This window comes from Brachyhypopomus gauderio, chromosome 5, assembly GCF_052324685.1.
Source record: "Brachyhypopomus gauderio isolate BG-103 chromosome 5, BGAUD_0.2, whole genome shotgun sequence".
NCBI lineage: Eukaryota > Metazoa > Chordata > Actinopteri > Gymnotiformes > Hypopomidae > Brachyhypopomus > Brachyhypopomus gauderio.
The window spans coordinates 24,537,982-24,560,811 of NC_135215.1; the positions used below are offsets into that span (position 1 = coordinate 24,537,982).

General features: G+C 43.3%; 3 protein-coding genes across 12 annotated transcripts in view; 1 reads left to right on the forward strand and 2 right to left on the reverse strand.

Annotated features, from left to right (window-relative positions):
• Window positions 1-572: 572 nt before the first annotated feature.
• dus3l (dihydrouridine synthase 3-like (S. cerevisiae)) lies at window positions 573-12,505 on the reverse strand. Of its 3 annotated transcripts, none has more exons than XM_077006636.1 (15): window positions 12,413-12,505; window positions 11,976-12,188; window positions 11,479-11,696; window positions 10,718-11,158; window positions 9,561-9,650; window positions 8,032-8,073; window positions 7,699-7,851; window positions 4,863-4,979; window positions 2,874-2,939; window positions 2,678-2,788; window positions 2,309-2,405; window positions 1,793-1,868; window positions 1,308-1,496; window positions 1,059-1,187; window positions 573-783 (listed from the first exon to the last, which is right to left on the reverse strand). In XM_077006636.1, exons 3-15 carry the CDS (start codon window positions 11,557-11,559, stop codon window positions 711-713), a joined length of 1,665 nt encoding a protein of 554 aa, XP_076862751.1. In that variant the 5' UTR covers window positions 11,560-11,696; window positions 11,976-12,188; window positions 12,413-12,505; the 3' UTR covers window positions 573-710. The 3 variants fall into 3 exon arrangements, with proteins under 3 accessions (XP_076862751.1, XP_076862749.1, XP_076862750.1); XM_077006634.1 differs by having other exon boundaries at window positions 11,479-11,758; XM_077006635.1 differs by having other exon boundaries at window positions 11,479-11,758; window positions 11,976-12,057; window positions 12,413-12,487.
• A 109-nt stretch (window positions 12,506-12,614) lies between these two features.
• Window positions 12,615-14,879, reverse strand: mterf1 (mitochondrial transcription termination factor 1). Of its 2 annotated transcripts, none has more exons than XM_077006637.1 (2): window positions 14,835-14,879; window positions 12,615-14,317 (listed from the first exon to the last, which is right to left on the reverse strand). In XM_077006637.1, exon 2 carries the CDS (start codon window positions 14,298-14,300, stop codon window positions 13,164-13,166), a length of 1,137 nt encoding a protein of 378 aa, XP_076862752.1. In that variant the 5' UTR covers window positions 14,301-14,317; window positions 14,835-14,879; the 3' UTR covers window positions 12,615-13,163. The 2 variants fall into 2 exon arrangements, with proteins under 2 accessions (XP_076862752.1, XP_076862753.1); XM_077006638.1 differs by having other exon boundaries at window positions 14,718-14,856.
• Window positions 14,880-18,917: 4,038 nt separating this feature from the next.
• Window positions 18,918-22,830, forward strand: part of akap9 (A kinase (PRKA) anchor protein 9) — a 98,986-nt gene continuing 95,073 nt past the window's right edge. For 6 of the 7 annotated variants that reach the window (XM_077006640.1, XM_077006642.1, XM_077006646.1 and 3 more), the window contains exon 1: window positions 18,919-19,163. In XM_077006640.1, coding sequence (XP_076862755.1) covers window positions 19,116-19,163 — 48 coding nt within the window. In that variant the 5' untranslated portion in view covers window positions 18,919-19,115. Of the gene's footprint in view, window positions 19,164-22,830 lie in introns of all 7 variants that reach the window. The other variant, XM_077006641.1, reaches the window with a different exon arrangement.

A 22,830-nucleotide genomic window follows, 5' to 3' on the forward strand; every position in this document is an offset into this window, starting at 1 on the left:
TTGCACTGTATTCTTACAGTGTCAGTTACTATTACTTTTAGTAGAAATAAATCTTCAAAAAGGGTGTGTGGTCACCCTAGCACACCTGTGTGTGGAGTTACCTCTGGTCACCCAAGTACACCTGTGGAGTTACCTGTGGTCACACTAGTACACCTGTATACGGACTTAGATTTACCTCAGGTCACCTAGAACAGCTGTATAAAGAGATACCACGGTAATCATAGTACACGTGGAGTTACCATGTCGTCCCCCTAGTACATCTGTAAATGGAGTTTGAGTAATTGTTACCCGTGTGTACCTCAGGCCATCTAGTACACTTGTAGAACATCTAACTAGCATATCTAATATCTAGAATCTAATATCCAATATCTAAGATCTAGCATCTCCTACAGAAATACTGCTTATGTGAGCACCACTTTAAATACTGCTTTAATTATTTATGATCTCAGTCTCACTGCTGAAGTCAAGGTTTTAAAATAAAAGCATCACAGATAGTGTTCTTTATGGCCTTGACATACTTCAGTTCACCCCACACACACACACATTCGCCATATGCATGAAAAACTCAGAACTCTTTCAGCACAAACTTTATTATCAGTCATGCTTATTATCAGTCATCCGCCAATACACTCTGAAACCAATAGACTCTAAACAGGTCAGCAAAGAGAATGAACCCAAGTGCAGTGCACAGGCAGCCAGCCTATGGTCCATCACTTGTAGGCATTGGCTTTGTGTTTGGGGAGGAAGCTGAAGTTCTTAGGCACAGGACCAAGCAACATCTCACTGCAGTGAAGAGAAAAGCGTTAACACCAAGCACTGAAGCAGCAGAGACAGATCTACATGCCCCTCCCCCTGAGACAGAATATCATGTCCTGTCAAGGATATCTTATCATATTTAATACTTAATAATTCCATGGTAACAACAGTTTGCTCTCATTTATAATGACACTATGATATTTACTGGTGTCCTATACAGTATGTCTTGTTACTTTAGCAACAGAACTCACATTTTCCTTAGAGAGCACAAATAATTACAGTAACATTTTTAAAAACCTGACCTGATTTTGACCCAGTCGTCCACGTGCTGGCTGGCCATAAGTGTCTCCAGGTAGTCCCGCCCCATGTAGTATGGAGGGCGCTCATTAATCTTCTGAGGAAGGTGCTCCAGCAGGCCAACTGGGATATACCTACACACACATTACAGATCCTCAATCCCCAATCAGCATATAGGTCTGTTTTAGCTCTCTAACAATAAAGAAAAGATGACAAATGCAGCAGAGTGAAGATGAAGGGTTTAGCAGCGCCACCTGCAGGTGAAGGAGAGCCACTCCAACAGGAAGGTGCGGGTCTTCTCCACGCCCTGCGTGTCAGAGCCCCAGTGCTCAAGGCCGTAGTGTGTGAAGTCCCGAAGCACGTCTAGACGCTCATGTGATGAGATATCCCAATGTCGTCTCTCCTTAATCTCAGTAAACAGCCAGGGCTTTATCAGAGCCCCCCTGGGACACACAAACCCCACGTCACACACAAACCCCATGTCTCACACACACACACACACACACACACACACACACACACACACACACACACACACACACACACACACAATCCCCCCCCAAGACGGACAAAGACAGACAAGCACACTCCACGTCTCTCACACACCCAACGTCTCATACACACACACACACACACACACACACACATCTCAAGACGGACACACACACAACTGTCTCACACACACACAAATCCCAAGACAGACACAGCTCACCAAAATGACACAGCCCAAGAGACTGACCTTGCCAACATAATTCCAGATACTCCTGTCTCCCTGGCCTTCATGGCGTCTTCATATGACAGAATGTCTCCGTTACCTACAGACATAACATTCACAGTACTGCACAGCTGCGTTACTGCAGTTCAGAAAGACATCAGCAGGGGGCAGTGCAGAACCATCTGCCACTACATTGGAATCAGTTCATTCACTTCACTAGTTCATCAACTTGCATTAATTAATGCAATTTGATGCAATTTTTTTGTAAGGCTCTGGCCAGTCTGATACACAGTGTGTTTTAGGGTGTTTTACCAAACAGAGGGACAGGGCTGGCCAGTCTGATACACAGTGTGTTTTAGGGTGTTTTACCAAACAGAGGGACAGGGCTGGCCAGTCTGATACACAGTGTGTTTTAGGGTGTTTTACCAAACAGAGGGACAGGGCTGGCCAGTCTGATACACAGTGTGTTTTAGGGTGTTTTACCAAACAGAGGGACAGGGCTGGCCAGTCTGATACACAGTGTGTTTTAGGGTGTTTTACCAAACAGAGGGACAGGGCTGGCCAGCTTCGAGCAGCTGCTGATGTAATCCCAATCTGCCATTTTAGTATAGCGCTGCTCTCGAGATCTACCATGCAGCTGTGAAGGAGACAGCAAGCTTAGTTAGGCAAATCACGCTGGACCATTACATAAACAAACCAAGAGAAAGACTAGTGTATCAAACTAGACTAGAGATCAGAGACACGCTCGGAGCGGAGGACCGTGATCAGAGACACGCTCGGAGCGGAGGACCGTGATCAGAGACACGCTCGGAGCGGAGGACCGTGATCAGAGACACGCTCGGAGCGGAGGACCGTGATCAGAGACACGCTCGGAGCGGAGAACTGTGATCAGACATGCTGGGAGCTGACCGTGATCAGAGACACACCCCACTTCTTCAGATCAGGAATGAGTTTGTGTGCAATGTTGCAGTTTTGCTGGACTCCAGTTCGGATCTTCACAGTCAGAGGGACATCCAGAACCTGCAAAAATATCTGGAATTAATGATCAGTGAAATAATACAAACACCACATAGGACTGTAGAAAAAAGAAATAAGAGTAACGTACCGAGTTCATTCCTCTGACGATCTGTTCAAACCTGTTTGTTCTGGTCATCAGGCCACACCCCCCTCCCTGCATCACATTGAGCAGAGCGAATGAGCCAGTCCAACACAACTGGGTATATATGTTTATACTGTGTGTGTATAGTGTATACATGTGTATACTGTGTGTAGTGTATATATGTGTATACTGTTTATGTGTATACATGTTTGTGCATAGTGTTTTTGGGTGTAAAGTTTATATTGTATGTGTATAGTGTACATATGTATAGTGTACATGTTTGTGTGTGCTAGTAGTCACATCTCAAAGCAATTGAGCTAAGGAATCAACTCAAATCATTACATACGAGTTCATGTGAACATCGCAACACCACCACCAGTCCTCCGACTCGAGTGTATACAAGAGGACAGAATGAACTAGTGCTGGGCGGTATGACCAAAATTCTATATCACGGTATTTTTCAAAATTATATAGGTTTCTCGGTATTTGACGGTTTTCCCCCCCATGCATGATGTGTTAACTGCATTGACTGCGAAGTCATATGGTCAGAGGTGAACTTCGGTATAGCCAGTGTGTATTTTATTTAAAATAATTAACACCCTTGAGCCACTGTGGCTTTGGGCATAAATAATGCCGTTCCGTTTGCTGTGATGGATAGTTAAAGTCTAGCTCTTATTTATGCATAGAAACATAAATCGACAATATAATCTGTAGCTTCTTTATGCGTGGATAAACGAGGGGAGTCGGAATTCGGCACAACACCGGCTGAAAGCCAAAACGAGAAAATATGGTACTTCCTGACAACAGGCACGGCTCCTTTCTTTGGCAAACGTTCCTTTGGGGCATCATCTTTTACTTCAATGTTTGGGAGAATTTGTGGTTCAGAACGTCCCTCATTTTCAGCAAGCTAGATTTGCGCTTGGTTGCATGTGAGCTTAGCGGTGCAGCAATAAAAAGCGTACCGTGAGAAACAACGACGGTGCTGCGTTCCGGACATGTGAGGGCTATTTAAACCGGTGTGGCCGGTTTATGAAAAATTCTTAAGATAACAAAAATAAACACCGGTTTTCGGTGCGAACCGGTTTACCGCCCAGCACTAGAATGAACACAAATGTAATGTCCCATAGCTGTTCTGTAATGTCTTCTGCATGATGACGCTGACGCTCTCTGAATGAAGTGACATAAGGCAGTGATAATCCACATCATGTGATTAGTGTGTAGGGAACAAAAGGGCACTGTGTAATGTGGAAGGGAACACAGCTAGTATATGTGAGAAAGTGTATGAGAGCAGGCATGTCCCGCACTACAGGCTCAGCACCACCAGATGTCACTGTGGAGCAGTGCATGACGATCGATGATCAAATTATGAAAAAAAACATTTGCTTCAAAAGTAATAATATTGCGCCTTACATATGACAATGGTATCGCTGACCCAAACAGAGTCAGTATGTCTCTAGCAGTCTCTGTTCGGTGAGCATAGGGCCGGCTTGTCAGTGTTAGTCTAAGCATGAATACATGTTTGATACACTTCCAGTAATAAGTTGTGTGGCACAATCATGTTGGCCCCATGCTGACAGCATCCAATAAAAAATAAGAGATTTCCATAAGTCTTTGTCAACATGTTTAGTCAACATCATTTACGGTATCGGCATAGGTAAGCAGCTAGCCATAGCCTGTTTGCCACTATTTGAGCAAACAGTGGAAATTAAAAGATGTGGGACACCAGCCAGAGGTTTCAGGATCAGTATGTAAAGGACAAAACTGCTCCTTCAATCCAGAGTGGTTGAAGAAGAAACTAACTAACGCTAAGGCTAACTGTGAGTGCAGCTAAAATCACTCTTCTGCTCTCCTTACCTGCTCTTTGGTGGCGACATGACGTGGACTACAAGATTCAAGGAACGAGTAGCCAGTCTTTCGGAAAGACTAGCCAGACATACAGTTTGTGGGAAAGTGTGTGTGTGTGTGTGTATGTGTGGAAATGTGAAGTGCGAGGACCTTTTTATAAACCAAGTCTATAGGGCACCCAGAGTTTATGTCCACAAAGTCAACGTCGATGTTTTCATTGAGCAGTTCAGCGCATCTTGTCATGGTGTCAGGAAAACAGCCCTCCAGCTGAAAGAGGAACGTTAAGAGTTCATTACCCATGTAACTCCAGTCATACAGAGATTACCATGAAAAGCGCACTGAGCTGGCTACAATCTGACACAAGACACACCTGTTCTATGGCCCTGTCCACTACCCACAATGCCATTCTCTCTCTCTCTCAAAGGAAACACCTGTCCACTACCCACAGTGTCCTGCAGACTTCTACAGACCACCTCAGAGAAAGGAAAATCAAGAGCAAGCTGGACCCAAGTTTTTTTTTTCTTCTCTTAAGCTTTTAACCTTAATGCCACCGTGTTAATGTCACTGTGTTAATTAACTGCTGATTCAGAAAACTGCTTTTCAGGATTTTGTCAAATTGATATCTATTGTTCATGGATGCAGTTATTGTTACCATGACTACATGTTAACAAACATACCCCTAACTCTAACACATGATGCTAGGAGATGGAAACCACAACAACCTTCGGGTGCATCGACTTCTTCCGCTCCGCTTACATGACAACTTTCGATGCAGACTCACTGCAGACAGTCATATCCTTTTCACAAGACTGTCTGAGGAGGTCAATGCAACATTATAAAACTAAACAAGAAACAGACGAAGATGCATGAGTCTAATAGTTCTAATAGTAATCAAACACGACGCTGCATGAAAATTTTGAAGCTTGCTGGAAGGTTTCTTCTCTAGACTGATTAGAACGCAGTCATCTGGACCAAGATACAGTGGGGAAAATAAGTATTTAGTCAGTCACCAATTGTGCAAGTTCTCCCACTTAAAAAGATGAGAGGCCTGTAATTGACATCATAGGTAGACCTCAACTATGAGAGACAAAATGTGAAAAAAATTTGAGAAAATCATTTTGTCTGACTTTTAAAGAATTTATTTGCAAATAATGGTGGAAAATAAGTATTTGGTCACCTACAAACAAGCAAGATTTCTGGCTGTCACAGACCTGTAACTTCTTTTTTAAGAGGCTCCTCTTTCCCCCACTCATTACCTGTATTAATGGCACCTATTTGAAGTTGTTAACAGTATAAAAGACACCTGCCCACAACCTCAAACAGTCACACTCCAAACTCCACTATGGTGAAGACGAAAGAGCTGGCGGAGGACACCAGAAACCAAATTGTAGGCTGGGAAGACTGAATCTGCAATAGGCAAGCAGCTTGGTGTGAAGAAATCTACTGTGGGAGCAATAATCAGAAAATGGAAGACCTACAAGACCACTACTAATCTCCCTCGATCTGGGGCTCCACGCAAGATCTCAGCCCGTGGGGTCAAAATGATCACAAGAACAGTGAGGAAAAATCCCAGAACCACAAGGGGGGATCTAGTGAATGACCTGCAGAAAGCTGGGACCAACATTACAAAGGCTACCATCAGCAACACACTACGACGCCAGGGACTCAGATCTTGCAGTGCCAGACGTGTCCCCCTGCTTAAGCCAGGCACGTCTGAAGTTTGCTAGAGAGCATTTGGATGTTCCAGAAGAGTATTGGGAGAATGTCATATGGTCAGATGAAACCAAAGTAGAACTATTTGGTAAAAACACAACTCGTCATGTTTGGAGGACAGTGAATGCTGAGTTGCATACAAAGAACACCATACCAACTGTCAAGCATGGGGGTGGCAACATCATGCTTTGGGGCTGTTTCTCTGCAAAGGGACCAGGACGACTGGTCCGTGTACATGAAAGAATGAATGGGGCCATGTATTGTGAGATTTTGGGTGCAAACCTCCTTCCATCAGCAATTGCAATGAAGATGAAACATGAGGAGATCTGCATGGAGGAATGGGCCAACATACCAGCAACAGTGTGTGCCAACCTTGTGAAGACTTACAGAAAACGTTTGATCTCTGTCATTGCCAACAGAGGATATACAACAAAGTATTGAGATGAACTTTTGTTATTGACCAAATACTTGTTTTCCACCATTATTTGCAAATAAATTCTTTAAAAGTCAGACAAAATGATTTTCTCAATTTTTTTTTCACATTTTGTCTCTCATAGTTGAGGTCTACCTATGATGTCAATTACCGGCCTCTCTCATCTTTTTAAGTGGGAGAACTTGCATAATTGGTGACTGACTAAATACTTATTTTCCCCACTGTAAGACAGAAGGGTCTGTACCCTTCTGTCTTACAACACCACAGCAGGATATTTAGACTCAACTCTGAAGGCCAAAAAACTGGACATCTCATAGCTGTCATGACCAAGCAGCAGTGATGTCTGCAAACATTCACACCATCAGCTCGAATACTGCTAGATCTGGGTTGGGATTAACCCCCGATTAACAGTCTCCTTCCTCTGTGTCTTAATCAACACCTCCATTAGTATTTCACAGTGAATCCTGCTGCTAGAATCCCACACGTACTATGATTTTTTTTTTTAATGAAATCTTTATTTTAGCAGAGTAAAGATGTCACGGTTTAAGAACAAGGACAGAGACACATAACAGGAACAAACACTGGTCTGTTCTCATAAAGCCTCTCCTACTTAACATGCTTCCATGTTAATTTAATGGCCTCCATCAGCAACACGGACAGTTACTAGAGGGAACAGTGTGTGTCAGCTCTGAAAGCACACCACTAATAACCTGCCTGACTCATTCATTTGAGAAGTCTAGTTTCAGTTTTCACTTCCTATCCCCCTGTCTATCCCTAAACACAGTCCGGTTCATCAGTTTGTTTGTGTATTCACTACAGAGTTATTGCATGCTCACTTACCTGCACCCCAAAGAGGTCCTCAGTGTGGTGTCTTTTTAGCAGGGCCCACTCAGACGCCTGACCCTGCAACAGGTTTGTACACATCGCCATCTCTCCACACGTGATGTCTGCTCCGAACTGCTTACACACGCGCCGAAACGGCAGATTCCCACACTGCATGACACACACACACAAAGATTAATGTGTATAATTACAAGAGACATGCATGTCCAAACAGTTACATGCAAATACAAACTCATGCCTCCAAACACAAACCTGGTGAAATGCATGCACAAACACATACACATATGCACACATGCACCTGCCCACACTTCACGTGCAACGGCAGCTCACCGTGGTTAAGGGCGCCAGGTAGAGCTTGTCTCTGAAGTCCACCTGAATGTGAACAAAAATACAGAAACAAAGAGGAGTCTCCACAGTATTCACTGAAACTACAGAGCCAGGAGTGACGTTCTGATGTAGTGATACCAGGAGTGACGTCTGTATTCTCCCCAATCTGTTTATTTTCCTTCATGTTCGTAATACAGAGTCAACGCCGGTGTCCTGTCGAGCTGTGCTACGTATCGATGTGCTACTTTGTGGTTTTGTGCATATGTAGACCCACACCTTTGGCATGTTTCCATGCCCATAAACATATGGAGCCTTGCTGTTGAGCCTATGTTTAGAGAGCATAACCAACTTGACCAAAACCAAGATGTGGTGGTGCCACACACTTTCCACATTTCTAGAATGTTCTGAATGGTAGTTGGCACACAGTTTCAAATAAGAAAATTTTCTATCCATGTCTACTCTGTAATCCATGCCTTAAAAAAACAACAAAAGAATCCCGTTATTATAAGATATATAACACATTATACTCAGTCTCTTTTCTAAAACTCTTAGATTATGTAAATGTCACTGTAGAATAAGTAGTGATGTAAAAAATATGGGTGTGTACAGGAAGCATTGTTATTATGATAATGGAATATTAGTCTATCGAGAAATGCTACCCCGGGAAAACGTTAGTAAGGAAGTTATAAAGGAGTATAGTGCTTCACTTGTCCATACAGTGCATACACTCGCTGTTGTCATCATAATTCTGAGTTAGGCTATATTATTATTTTATGGGAAACAACTGGAAATGTAAACCAATAAGATAGCATTTTTCGATGGAGAAGCACATATCGATAGAGTCTGCTGACAATTAACACTATAGTAGCATTTTTCGACAAAGTATCACAATTCGACAGAACACCATGATGAGATTTTTAGAATCTCATGAAGCACTTTTATGGTGATGTCACAGATGGGGTTGAGAATGTTGCATCTATTTTGTGATGTATTTTTATAGGGTAATAATATCACATTAAGTGGCCAATAAAGTAGATCCAGACAGATGACATGACAAAGGCACATATGTTTGCCATAGCATAGACTGCCAGCCCATCAAAAGTTCACTAATTAGTCCATTATCTTAAATTTATGTTGTTTATTGACAATTTCTATAAAATATCTTGCTAATAAATCCTGTACCTTACATTATCTTAACATGTTCATTCATAATTTTAAACTACTTTAAATTAGCCTCACACCATCAGCATTTTTCCTCATGACTGTGGTTACAAAGTGCCACAGCATGGAAAAGGTCACTCACATTAACACTAGCACCACTAGTAATTAGAGCAGCAGGAAGAAATGTTATGGAATATTTCTATATTTACATAATGCAAGTCAGTTTGTGTTTATAGTTTGTTTTACAGCTTTGATGGTTCTGTTATGGGTCAGGAGTTTGTTTTTCCTAGCAGGTCCCAAACTTTGCCCCACTCCCATCCATGATTTGAGATGGCAGATATAACAGTACAGCTCTGCACTGCTCACCATACCTGTTTCCTCTCACACGGTCGTAGTTTGATGACATCTGCATCAGTCAGTGGCCCGATGGTCTTCCCAGGACAAGGGTGCGTCACGCTGCCCTGTAAATTTGAGGATGTTCATTTACCACAACCCACAAAATGTAATTCAGTAAAACAAATTACAATCAATCTTCAGGACCATCATTAATATGAGCAACAAAATCAGTTTGTCTGGGGCAGTTCTGGTCCACAATAAAACTAGGGATTGTACTGAGGATAAAACTGCGGATTAGTGAGGTCAGTGAAGTTAACACTGTGATTTAGATGGTGGTGAAGTTTTAGTCGAAGGTAACCCTGAGTGATAAATTTTATTTTCATCATCACCACAGTACGAGCATGCTCAATGAACACTTCACGACAGTTGTGATGAATTTTGAAAACTCACATTCGTGGCACAAAAAATAAATAAATAAAAATATTATTTGACCTATCAGATGAAACACCATTTGACCAATCACAAGCCACAACAAGCTGTGGTTATTATGGTCTGCCTTCAGTGGTTCCATTATTATGTTTGTTTTTGTTTGTTTTGTTAAACTCTCTCACATTCTACATATAAAGTAAATATTTTAAAGGGGTCAACAGAAATAAAAATGACATGTTTAGTTAAACAGTTTTACTTAAATGGATGTTATTGCAATTGGTTGGGTATACATGTTTAGTTAAGCGGTCTTAAGTGAATGTAATTTTAATTGGTTGGGTATACATGTGCAATTAATTCATTCACAATTCACATGGTAGCAGTGTGCCTGTTACAGCAGAAACACACAGGACCTGCATAGCTGGCATTTCAATATTTCTTAATTTATCGCAATTCATGTCATCATCATAGTGTGTTGATCATCATCACACATCAAATGACTTCTTGCTATCCCACAAGTCTAGAATAAGGCTGACGTTTAGGGGCAGTAAAAGGTGTGGTGAAGCTGTAGTTTAGGGATAGTATTCCCTCACTCACCCAGAGCATAATGTCATACCTCTACATGTAGGGCATAATGATGTCATACCTCTACATGTAGGGCATAATGATGTCATACCTCTACATGTAGGGCATAATGATGTCATACCTCTACATGTAGGGCATAATGATGTCATACCTCTACATGTAGGGCATAATGATGTCATACCTCTACATGTAGGGCACCAGCGCTTGGCTCCTGTTCCTGCTGTCCCACCTCTTTGACAACAGCCTCAGGACTGTGGTGTTCTGGTCCCATCGTCTTCCCAGTCGGACCTCCTCTGTTGTTTCCTGCACGGATGCTTTTCAGGTACGTTTCTGAGCGTGTGAAAGTCACCTGTCTCTTACGGAGACGGCGCTGGAGATCTTTGTCCAGACTGTTGCGGACCATTTCCATGGTCATTTTGCACAGCTCCTCATTCACCATGTTCTTAAAGTCAGGGCCAGTGTGAGCACGGGCAAACCTGCAGGTGATTCCGTATGAGCACCTGCCGAAGGTGTCAAAGAGGTAGCAACGTTCACCCAGGTCTGCAGGTTTGGTGGACATGTAGTCAGTCACGTCGTGGATGAACTTACACTTCTCACCAAAGAAGCATGCGTTTACACGCTCCTGTGAGATATGGAAACAAGACTTGTTGCTCATCAATGAACTCCACGGTCATGCCAGCACCAGCTGCAGCACTGACAGTTGTGACAACATGTGTTGTGAAAAGCGCTATACAAATAAACTTTGATTTGATTTGACAAAACTGACAGGAATCTGCATGTTAACAGTAGAACTGAACATAATCGTGACCCTCCTCACACTCATCATTACTCTGTCTGACTGAAGGGCTTTTCCAACCACATAATCACACTACATACTGCTAGGAAGCATAGATGCATTTTAATATTTTGTCCCAGTTATGTGGGTTTAAGCTGCTTCCTCACCTGCACCAGTGAGGGACACAGCCTACGGCTGTCGTAGCTCTGAGGTTTCATGTGAGGTCTAGACTTGTTCTGTCCTCTCATCTTCTTCTTGTCCTGTTTTGTGTCTTCAGTCTGGGTGTTACTGTCGAGCTTCCTCTTCTTCGACTCTGGTTCTTCAGAAGTTTCCTCTGCTGCACCGTTAGCTCCATCTGCACATGGAGCTTCACCTTCTTCATCATCTTTTCCACCCATCCCACCAGTAGCCAGAAATACATGAAATTTCTCTTTAGTGGTGACATACCTGCATATTTAGACAGTGGAATCAAAGCTTAATAAGTCAAAATAAATTTAAAGTAACTGCCGTGTGAACAAAACAGTATAAAATACTTAGCGTCTCTTGCAGAGAATTCCCTCTCGGTATCCACAGAATAGATTTTACCTCAGCAATTCCGCTGTCTAATGGCGGTCTACTATGGGACAGTTTCATGTACAGTCAGCGATACGAGAATGAGGCTTACTGTTGTTTCAGCGCCGCTTCGCCTTTCTCGGCCACCCGGACTGTGGGCCCGTCTGTGGGCCCGTCTGCAGCGGTGGCCATCCCTGAAGAACACCCGTGTTCTGACTCAGTGCAACTTTACCCGAGCAAACCCCACCGCAGTCCAAACTACAGCTGTATGCAGACGTGTTCCGGGTCGAATATATCTCCTGACGGACTCGTTTATATGTTCTAACTTTAACAAAAACGTAGATCAGTATTTTCAACTCGGTTTAAAATACACACACACACACGCGCGCGCTTAACCTGACTAGTGTCAATAGTTTTTTTTTTACACATTTTCCAGTAGTACTGAATTCAAATAGTAATTAACGGCACGGTGACAGATATGCACATTTCGACACTTCGAAGTGCACAGAAAATGTTCGCATTTTACAACCAGATACCAGCGAAACTCACCTCAAAATGTGCCTAACTTTGGCAAAACCCCTATAAGAACGCGTGCCTGTGTGTTACAGTTATACGTGTTCGTGCTTAAAACGGAGCGTTTGCAGTTGTGTTCCATTTTCCGTTGTGAACCGCACACTGTTAAGCGCTTTCACAATTTCACATTACATTATCTGTAGAAAACGATAAAGACAAACTGCAGTGAAATAACTGCTCAGTTTACGCAACATTTTTTTTATTGTTGCTAATTAAATAAAAAACATCCTTCTTTGGATATCAGCGTTGGTTTATGAACACGCGCAGGCTCAGTGGATCATTGTACTTCGTAAACATGTAACGTAAAGTGCGCATTCATATTTAATTAATAGTTACGGACTACCACACAACAAAATCAATAGATTTTCCTCAAGGCAAACTGTTGTATTTAATCTTTGAAAATGTTGTTTAAACTGGTCATAAATGGTAAGGTAAGTCAACATGAAATTACAGACAGACCTTATTTACTACGTCAGTTTGTACAATCTACAACCAAATTTTGAACTGCAGACCCAGTGTTTGGGTCTGACACTGTGTACAGCTCAATAGCTGAAATGTCTTGAGGATTGAGGTGGTCATTTTTTAACTCAGATCATGGGCCATATATGTTATCTATGTACGTTTTTGAAGACATCGGAAGCAAATGATCAACGAAGAATTATTAGGCTATTACTGAGCTACATCCACGTTATACATGCTGAAGGAGCGTCTTGAGTGTGATGGTCTTTTATTCTTCGAACATTTGCAGTTTCTTCAACTTGGTATCAAATCTTTTTTTACTCATGTCCAGAATGGAGACTCCGTTCACACCAAAGTTATAGCTTAGACTGTTCAGCACATCCAGACGATGTTTTAAGGTGGCCACACTGAAGTCCAACACTTTGGGCTTATTCACTATCTGTTTAATGTCCACACCACCTTCAACCAAGCAGTCCAGCTTATTATTCAGCGTTGCAGAGGAAAGGAACAGCACCGTGGAGTAACTGAACACAAGCTTCTTCACGTCTGCCCTCTGGCAGCCCAGAGACTGCAGCTTCTCCTGCAGGTTTAGGAAGTTGTTCTTCAGGGTGGGGTGGGACAGGTCCAGGATTTCAGCACCAGGACCCTGAAGCAGGACGAGAGCTTCGTCATCACTCAGTTTCAACTCCTCGAGCAGGAAGTGGATGTTGGCCTTCACACGTTTTGTGCTGCGGGTGAGGATGTAGACGTTCCTGGAGATGATGGCCTTGGCAAAGCCTTCACAGTCCTTCCCTCCAAGACTGACACATATGCTGTGTAGGAGCTCCACCATTGTGCGGTTCAGCTCCACACTGTTGGAGAAGGTTCGTGGTGCCACAGTGACGAGCCGCTGCAGGTGCTTGGGTGTCAAGTCCAGGGAGCTCAAGAATGCCACGTTCTTCTCCAGGTTTTCATTGTCAGTGGAGCGGAAGAAAGACTCAGGTGAGCGGTGCAGGATCTTGATGATCTTGGCATTGCTTGTGAAGATGTTCCTCCAAAGCTTCCATCGCTGGTCAAGGTGCTCGGCGGAACGCGTGATCGCTCGCGGGAACCGCGAGATGATGCTCCCCACCACTTCACGGCTGGCTCCTTTGCTGTACAGGAAGTCAGCCAGGCCGCACTCATTCGTCTCAACCTTCTGAAGGATGGTGGGCTGGCGGCGACGCGCCATCATCACGTCAACGCCGAGCACTGTGAGGTTCTTCAGCAGGGATTGATTCTCCAAGCTGGTGGCCCTGGTGGTGGGTGGGGATTCTGGGGATTCAGTGTGGCAGTATCTGTACATGGAGTCAGTGATGCAAGTGCTGGAATGCACAGGCTGCAGGATCCGTGACCCCAGACGAACGAGGACCTGCTGCAGATTCATGTCACCACACCATCACACTGGAGGGGAGGAGAGGGGACCGTGAGTTAGAGTATGGCTGTCAAACTGCAGTTTTACAGAGTTCAGCTCCAAAAAGGCAATAGATGTGTTAGATTTACTGTGTTGGGTGTGTTAGAATATCTATATCATGCGTGTTAGATAATTAAACACACTTTACAGGAGGTAGGTATCCATTAGTGGAACCCTTGACCTACTGCAGAACATTAAATTGGTTCACAACCATGTGAATTAAATTACACGGTGGAAAAAAAAATGTGGCTGAAATTTAACGTGCCACTCTATTCACGTATCTTTCCCTGCAATGCTTTATTGAACAAAAACTGTTATAGCAGCAGCCACTCCATATTAACATAGCAACATTGCCTCATCTTAGCGCTACAATAATAAAACCAAGATTACCGAGTAGTAATTGATAATATTCTCCGTCAAGGTAAATGAAGAAACATTTTACTAGCACAGTAGCAGCTAGTAGCGCAATCACATAAATCACAGACTTTTTACTGGAAGTTAACTAACCAGCAAAGTGGCGTTTAGTTCGCTGTGTAGTTCGGAAGATTTTTTTCTTCTACTTTATTTGCCCCTTAGATAGACTGTATAAGCGCCCCCTGCAGTATTGGAGCTACCTCGCGAAATACAATACTATTCTGAACCACTTTTACGTGAGGACTCTTCTATTACATTGCTTGGGCAAATGTGAATAACCAGTTAATTCTCAACTCATCTGACCCTGTCTTGCAGATTTCTCCTTTATAACATTCAAAGGATTCAGCCCTTTCTCTCAGTCTGCTGTAATCTCAAAGCTTGACAACAACTACAACTCCCTACTTGCTGATCTGTATATGGGCCATCAGAACTCTACAACTGATCCAGAACACAGCAGCACACCTAGTCCTCAGTCTTATGAAGTTCACATGTCAGTCCAGTGCTGCATTCTGGCTCCCAGATGATGGAAAAACTTCCACTGGCTGACAGCAGAGTCTCTATCAGCGTTCAAACACAGACTGAACATTCTTCTATTTGTGGAATATTTAAATGACCATTGATCCTGCAGTTTTGATATTTATACTTCTGCTGGGTAACTGAATCTGTACTATGTATGGATATTGTTTGTTTAATGCACATGTCATTGTCTGATATAGAGCTTATGATTATTTTGTACTGTATCAGCTGATCTAGTTCAATGTTATCTTGAACCCTAACCTACCATACTGGCTAGCATATACTGTATTCTATGAGTAGATAAGAAAGCACTTTTGTTTCTCGCAGGATCCCCAATCCTGTATAATGCTCCTGTATATGATCCCCAATCCTGTATAATGTTCCTTTATATCAGTGATTCTCAATTATTTTCTGTTAAGCCCCCCCATAGGAAGAAGAAAACACTTTGCGCCCCCCCCCCCCCCCCCCAAAAAAGAGACATACACACACACTCACTCCACCACCACCCTGGTCACTACTCTCTGCCGCGACTATAAATTCTGTGGATGTATAAACCCCATACATGACAAAATGGGATAAAAACGTGTTTTTATACGCCCACTGTAGTATTGGACTGTAGTATACGCCCAATCTTAACGTCTTCACGTTCTCTCATATTTCGTCCTGGAATTACAAGAGGCTCAAATTTGTTAACGTAATACAAGAGAACTGTTCAGTCAGACAGTTATTTGTTGTGAAACGAAGTAGTTACAATTTCAAGCATTTTCAAGTACTTTAGCCTAAATTCCAGCACTTTTCAAACCTGAAACACATTAAAATTCATCAGGTAAATGTTCCTTCCCCTGTTTTTGAGGGGTGTTTCTTTATACTACCACATATCATTTCGGATAACACTGCACAGAATGTGACGCGGAAAATTTAAACGCCTCCACCGTTCGCAGAGGTTCGCGCGAGGTGGGCGGAGTCGAGCGCTACGGTCACTCGCGAAAGTAAACAAGGCTTAAACCAGGTCACTGCACCGCCCCACTATTTGAGAAGCACTGCTTTATATGATCGTTGATCCTGTATAATGTTACCGTATATGATCCCTGATCCTCTATAATGTTCCTGTAATCTTGGGTCTTGTCTGATGTGATACACTGTTGCTTCAAATGACCAAGTGTTTATTGACCTAGTGTTTAGTGCTCGGTTTTGTGCTGCCATGATTAGTGTCTCTTTACTGTCCTTCACTACTGCCTTTTCCAGTTATTGATGATTATTGATAAAATTGTTATTGATAAGATCATCATCGATAAGATTGTTAATGATAAGATCTTTATTGATAAGATTGTCTTATTTCAGCCCCCTCTGCTATCTGTCAGTGGTACATTCCAGGGAGGGGCCTATCCTGTCATAATACCTCATGTGTTTCCATAGTGACCACATCCCCATCTGACTGATACCCTCCCTCATCAGGAGCCACTACTGGTTACCATCACATTTACAATGACGTTAAAATGGTTCCTATGACAGTGAGAGAGCAAACCTGTAAGTAATATACTAAAGCCATAGATAATGGCCCTCCTGCCCTTTGAGATTTTTCTGGGTTTGGTACAATGAAGTGTCTATATATACATGTTTCCTGCTCAGCCAATCCCACTCCACAACAGACATGTGGCACTTGAGCAGGGCTGGCTCGGGCGGGGGTCTGGAGTGAAACTCAAGCACAGCTTTGAATGTGATCATATACTCATGGATCCTCATCTCATTAATGTTTCATGGCCACTATACACCATCTCTCCCTCCAAGATGCACAATGAAGATTTTAGATTAATTTGAGACTAATTTGAGACCCAGTTGTGATGTCTCACATTGTGATCCTAACCCAGACCCTAACTCTAACCCTAACACAACCCCTAACTCTAACCCTAACCCAGACTGTAAATCTAAGAGTTATTAGAGGATAAGCTAACCAGAAGCAAAAAGAAATGTGCAATAGGGTGTATTACTGTTCATTGCTACATCAGTGAGTTATTTTGAAAAAGACAAACACATGCTGCTTAAAGCTGAGATGATAAATTCACTTGGGCCTCAGCTGGCCCAGCGTGCCCTGTGCAGCTGCCCACATAGCTGGTCGTTTCAGTTACGGCCACTGACACACTACCCCTCCACATCAATAATGCACAGCTGAAACCTACAGCCGCCCACAACTCTGCACAGACGTGCACGTCCAGTGTTGGTTTGGGTCAGCACAGAGGTGCTGGAGACAGAAGCATGTCGAAGAGGCGATGGGTGGAACTGAAGATCAGTCAGACTATCAGCTGCTCAGCTCCCGTCAGCCGCAAAACACCATCTCCTGCTGCTGCCGGTATGTCCAGAGAAAAAAATACATGTACAGCTGACACAAGACTGCAGCGGGAGTCAGTAGTGTTAGTGCGGTTACAGAAGTGTGGAGGTCTGTAGTGTTAGTGGGGTTACAGAAATGTAGAGGTCTGTAGTGTTAGTGGGCTTACAGAAGTGTAGAGGTCTGTAGTGTTAGTGCACTCACAGTAGTGTAGAGGTCTGTAGTGTTAGTAGAGGTACAGAAGTGTGGAGGTCTGTAGTGTTAGTGGGGTTACAGAAGTGTAGAGGTCTGTAGTGTTAGTGCAGTTACAGTAGTGTAGAGGTCTGTAGTGTTAGTGGGGTTACAGAAGTGTAGAGGTCTGTAGTGTTAATGCAGTTACAGAAGTGTAGAGGTATGTAGTGTTAGTGGGGTTACAGAAGTGTAGAGGTCTGTAGTGTTAGTGCACTTACAGAAGTGTAGAGGTCTGTAGTGTTAGTGGGGTTACAGAAGTGTAGAGGTATATAGTGTTAGTGTGGTTACAGAAGTGTAGAGGTCTGTAGTGTTAGTGCAGTTACAGAAGTGTAGAGGTCTGTAGTGTTAGTGGGGTTACAGAAGTGTAGAGGTATGTAGTGTTAGTGTGGTTACAGAAGTGTAGAGGTCTGTAGTGTTAGTGGGGTTACAGAAGTGTGGAGGTCTAAAGTGTTCGTGTGGTAACGGAAGTGTAGAGGTCTGTATTGTTAGTGTGGTTACAGAAGTGTAGAGGTATGTAGTGTTAGTGGGGTTACATAAGTGTAGAGGTCTCTAGTGTTAGTGGTGATATACAGATCTCAGGAAATATGTAAAAAGAATAGAGTTGGAAAAGCCACAGGAAGGTAATGGTGTGACCCTAACCCCTAATCCCATTCTAGTGAGAGATTCTAAACATACTGCATATGATGGATTATTTACAAATATATAAAGAGAGAAGAAAGAGAACATGGAATAATCTAGACCTGAATAAAATACATTTTAAAATAGTATTTTAAACAAGACATGTATTAGAAAAAAGGAATACTTAATATGTACACACGAGAGATGGTCTGAAGTGATTTATACAGTATATACAGCATACCACAATAAACTGCCATTTGTAGTTCGCTATGGCTAATACACTGTGGTATAAATCAATGCTTCTGCGCTTCAGTGAAATAGGGTTAAGTGCCGAAACTAATTAACTAACTGCAGGCACTCCAAACCATCGCCAAAGTTCTTTCGGCAATGAAATATTTACTTGCAGTATTTTCATATATTAATATGTAGTATCACATCGTCAAACGTGTAGCGCTCGAGCCAGCTCGCCCGTGACGTCATCACTGCTGGTCTCGTGTTTACGTGTAAAACATGGCGGCGGCGGCGAACGGAGTCGGTGTCTAGTCTGACAACCACGCAAGAAACGGGGGTGGTTTATTAAAGCGCTCAGTGTCAGTTGTCAACGTTTAATTCTAGACCTTTGCTTTATTGACTGAAGCCTCGTATGAAGTCCGTTTCTTATTTATTAAGCTACAGGGACGACGGTTATGGAAGACGAGGAGCGCCAGAGGAAACTGGAGGCCGGCAAAGCGAAGGTAAGACGGCGGTGCACGCGCTTCTGACCGAGGCTGCCGGAGGACGAGTCCGCGTGCTTCTGAACGGTTCGGGTCCGCGTGTTTCTGTAATCGCCCCGTTCTCCTCACATCTGTCCGCGAGCACCACCTGCTCCCTCTTCCGCATCTCTGTCCGTCCCACGCGCCCCTTGACAGCTTTTGGGGCTTTTGAAGTTAGCTGACATGGCGCAGCTACTTATTACACACTGGATGTGCGCATCCGTGTCCTTTTCTTTAAATAAAGAGCCTTCCTTCAAAAACGTTTGTTTCTGTGCCGTTAACTTTGTCAGATTTGTTTATCAATAGCTAAATAAATAAAAGGTACATGGTGGAGAGACTGCAGTTCAGGCGCGTGCCATGTCAGGGCAAACAGGTTTGAACTCCAAATACGCCGTCCTGTCTGCTAGAGAAGGGATTGTCCTGCTGCGCGACCCGTCGTTGGAGCAGGTCAGCCTGTATTTTGCGTAGAACAGCATGACAAGACGTTTCTTCTAAACATCAGTGCGTTACTGTTATTGGGCCCATATGTTATAGTGCTTGTGCTTTCACACCTCTACTCCTCCATATCTCAGAGGCTTGAATCCAAGGGTGAGTTAGCCCACATTCGTCATGGCTGTGTTTTCTTTGTCCCATTGGCCTACTTCTGATAAAAGCAGAGAGACGGTTATTTCAAGAATATAGCAGACTTCACTGATGGACTTTATGTATAAATTTATTTATAATTTAAAAATAAATCTATTTATAAATATATAAATTTGTGCTGGAAAGGGTTTGTTCATTCAACGGTAGTGGGCACAGTGTGTGAGAACACTCTGTGCGAGTGTGCCAGTGAGTGTGTGCGCTGTGTGAGTGTGTGCGTGTGTGCTGTGCGCGTGTGTGCTGTGGGTGTGTGCGCTGTGCAGAGTGATTTAAAGACCACTCCCGGCTGCAAGACCACACTCTGTGTGTGTTCACAGACCCCTAGTGTTCAGTGTGTGTGTGTGTGTGTGTGTGTGTGTGTGTACTTGTATGTTTTGAATAAAATGAGGAGCACAAATTCTGATTGGGGTGAAAATCACAATTGGCAAAGTTGCTGACACCAACTACAAAAGGCTTTCAATGACTTTACCAGTTAAGTTATGAAGACTCGTGTCATGAGTGTGACCTTGTTGGGGTTTGTAGGTCGTGGCAGGGTAGAGATGAGGAGAGAGACTAAGGGGAACACCCTTTCCATGCCCAAGATGTTCAAAAGTTGCAAAATACAAGTCCAAGTCAAGTCACGAGTCTTTAGGCTAGAGTCAAGTCAAGTCAATACCAGGATAAGCTTAGGCACAAGGTATGGAAAATAATGGTATTTTATTTATTAGCTGTATTGATGGCTAAGCGGCTAGCATAAACTAAACAAACCTGTTATCTGCACCACGTGTAGCTGCACGCACATGTACCCGTACACATGTGTAGCTGCACGCACAGCTGTACCCGTACACATGTGTAGCTGCACGCACAGCTGTACCTGTACACATGTGTAGCTGCACGCACAGCTGTACCTGTACACATGTGTAGCTGCACAGCTGTACCTGTTCACAGGGCACTCATGGTCTGGTGGCAGGGAACTGGTCTTGTGACTGGAGGGTCGTGGGTTCGATTCCCAGACCTGAGGCCATGACTGAGGTGCCCTTGAGCAAGGCACCTAACCCCAATTGCTCCCCGTGCGCCGGGCTAGGGCTGCCCACCGCTCTGTGCACGTGTGCACCACAGCCCCCTAGTAATCACTTGTGTGTGTGTGTGTTAACTGCACAGATGGGTAAAAAGCGAAGGACAAATTTCGATTGCAGTGTAAAAAATCACAATTGACAAAATATGGCACATGTGTAGCTGCACTATTCTCCTCTACAAACACCTTCTGTAAGGTGGAATGCTTGGATCTCTGAGTTGGGGAACTTCTAAAAATGTTTTTAGAAGAATCACAAGAGGTTTAGCACAGGAGTCAGTGTGGCCAAGTGTTCACCAATTTAAACATTAGGTATTATGATACTATGACTAAAAACTGCAGATATACAGTGAGGAGAACAAGTATTTGATACGCTGCCGATTTAGCTGGTTTTCACACTTGCAATGCATGTAAAAATCTGTAATTTTTATCATAGGTGCTCTTCAAGTGTGAGTGATAGAATCTAAAAACAAAATTCAGAAAATCACACTGAATGAGTTTTAAATCATTAATTAGCATTTTTTTGAGGGAAATAAGTATTTGATGCATCAGAAAAACGAAACCTAATACTTGGTACAGAAACCTTTGTTTGCGATTACAGAAGTAAGACGTTTCCTGTAGTTCTTTACAAGTTTTGCACACACTGCAGCAGGGATTTTGGCCCACTCCTCCATACAGATCTTCTCCAGATCCTTGAGGTTTCTAGGCTGTCGCTGGGCAACACAGAGTTTCAGGTGTCTCCAGAGATTTTCGATCGGGTTCAGATCTGGAGACTGGCTAGGCCACTCCAGGACCTGGAGATGCTTCTTATGTAGCCACCCCTTAGTTGCCTGGGCGGTGTGCTTCGGGTCATTGTCATGTTGATAGACCCAACCGCGACCCATCTTCAGTGCTCTTACTGAGGGAAGAAGGTTGTTGGCCAATATCTCATGATACATGGCTCCATCCATCCTCCCCTCAATGCAGTGCAGTTGCCCTGTCCCCTTTGCAAAAAAGCATCCCCAAACCATGATGCTTCCACCTCCGCGTTTCACTGTAGGGATGGTGTTTTTGGGTTTGTACTCTTCCTTCTTTTTCCTCCAAACACGGCGAGTGGACTTTAGACCATAAAGCTCTATTTTCGTCTCATCTGACCACATTACCTTCTCCCACACCTCATCTGGATCATCTATATGGTCATAGGCAAGCTTCAGACGGGCCTGGACATGTGCTGGCTTAAGCAGGGGGACCTTGCGTGCACTGCAGGATTTTAAGCCATGACAGCGCAATGTATAACTAATAGTTTTTTTGGAAACAGTGGTTCCAGCTTGCTGCAGGTCATTGACCAGGTCCTGCCGAGTAGTTTTGGGCTCTTTCCTTACCTTCCTCACTATCGGTGCAACCCCACGAAGTGAGATCTTGCAGGGAGCTCCAGACCGAGGGAGGTTGACTGTAATCTTTGTCTTTTTCCATTTTCTGATTATTGTGCCTACAGGTGTTGTCTTCTCATTAACCTGTTTGCCTATCTTCCTGTAGCCCATTCCGGCCTTGTGCAGGGCTATAATTCTGTCCCTGATGTCCTTGCACAGCTCTCTGGTCTTGGCCATTGTGGTGAGGTTGCAGTTTGTTTTTGTGTGTGTACAGGTGTCTTTATTCTATTTAGTTCAAACAAGTGCAGGTAATACAGTTAACGAGTGGAGAACAGGAGGGCCGCTTAAAGAGCAACTAACAGGTCCGTGAGAGCCAGAATTCATACTGTTTGGTAAGGTACCAAGTATTAAGTTTCGTTTTTCTGATGTATCAAATACTTATTTTCCTCAATAAAATGCAAATTAATGATTTAATCGTGTTGTGGGTCAATTTGACCCTTTTCAAAGTTTGAAGATGTAGGAAAACTATTTAAAATAATTTTTTCAGTATGAAACTTCTTCTGCTAGGGTTAATTAGTGTAATCAACATATTATATGAAAATAATTCATG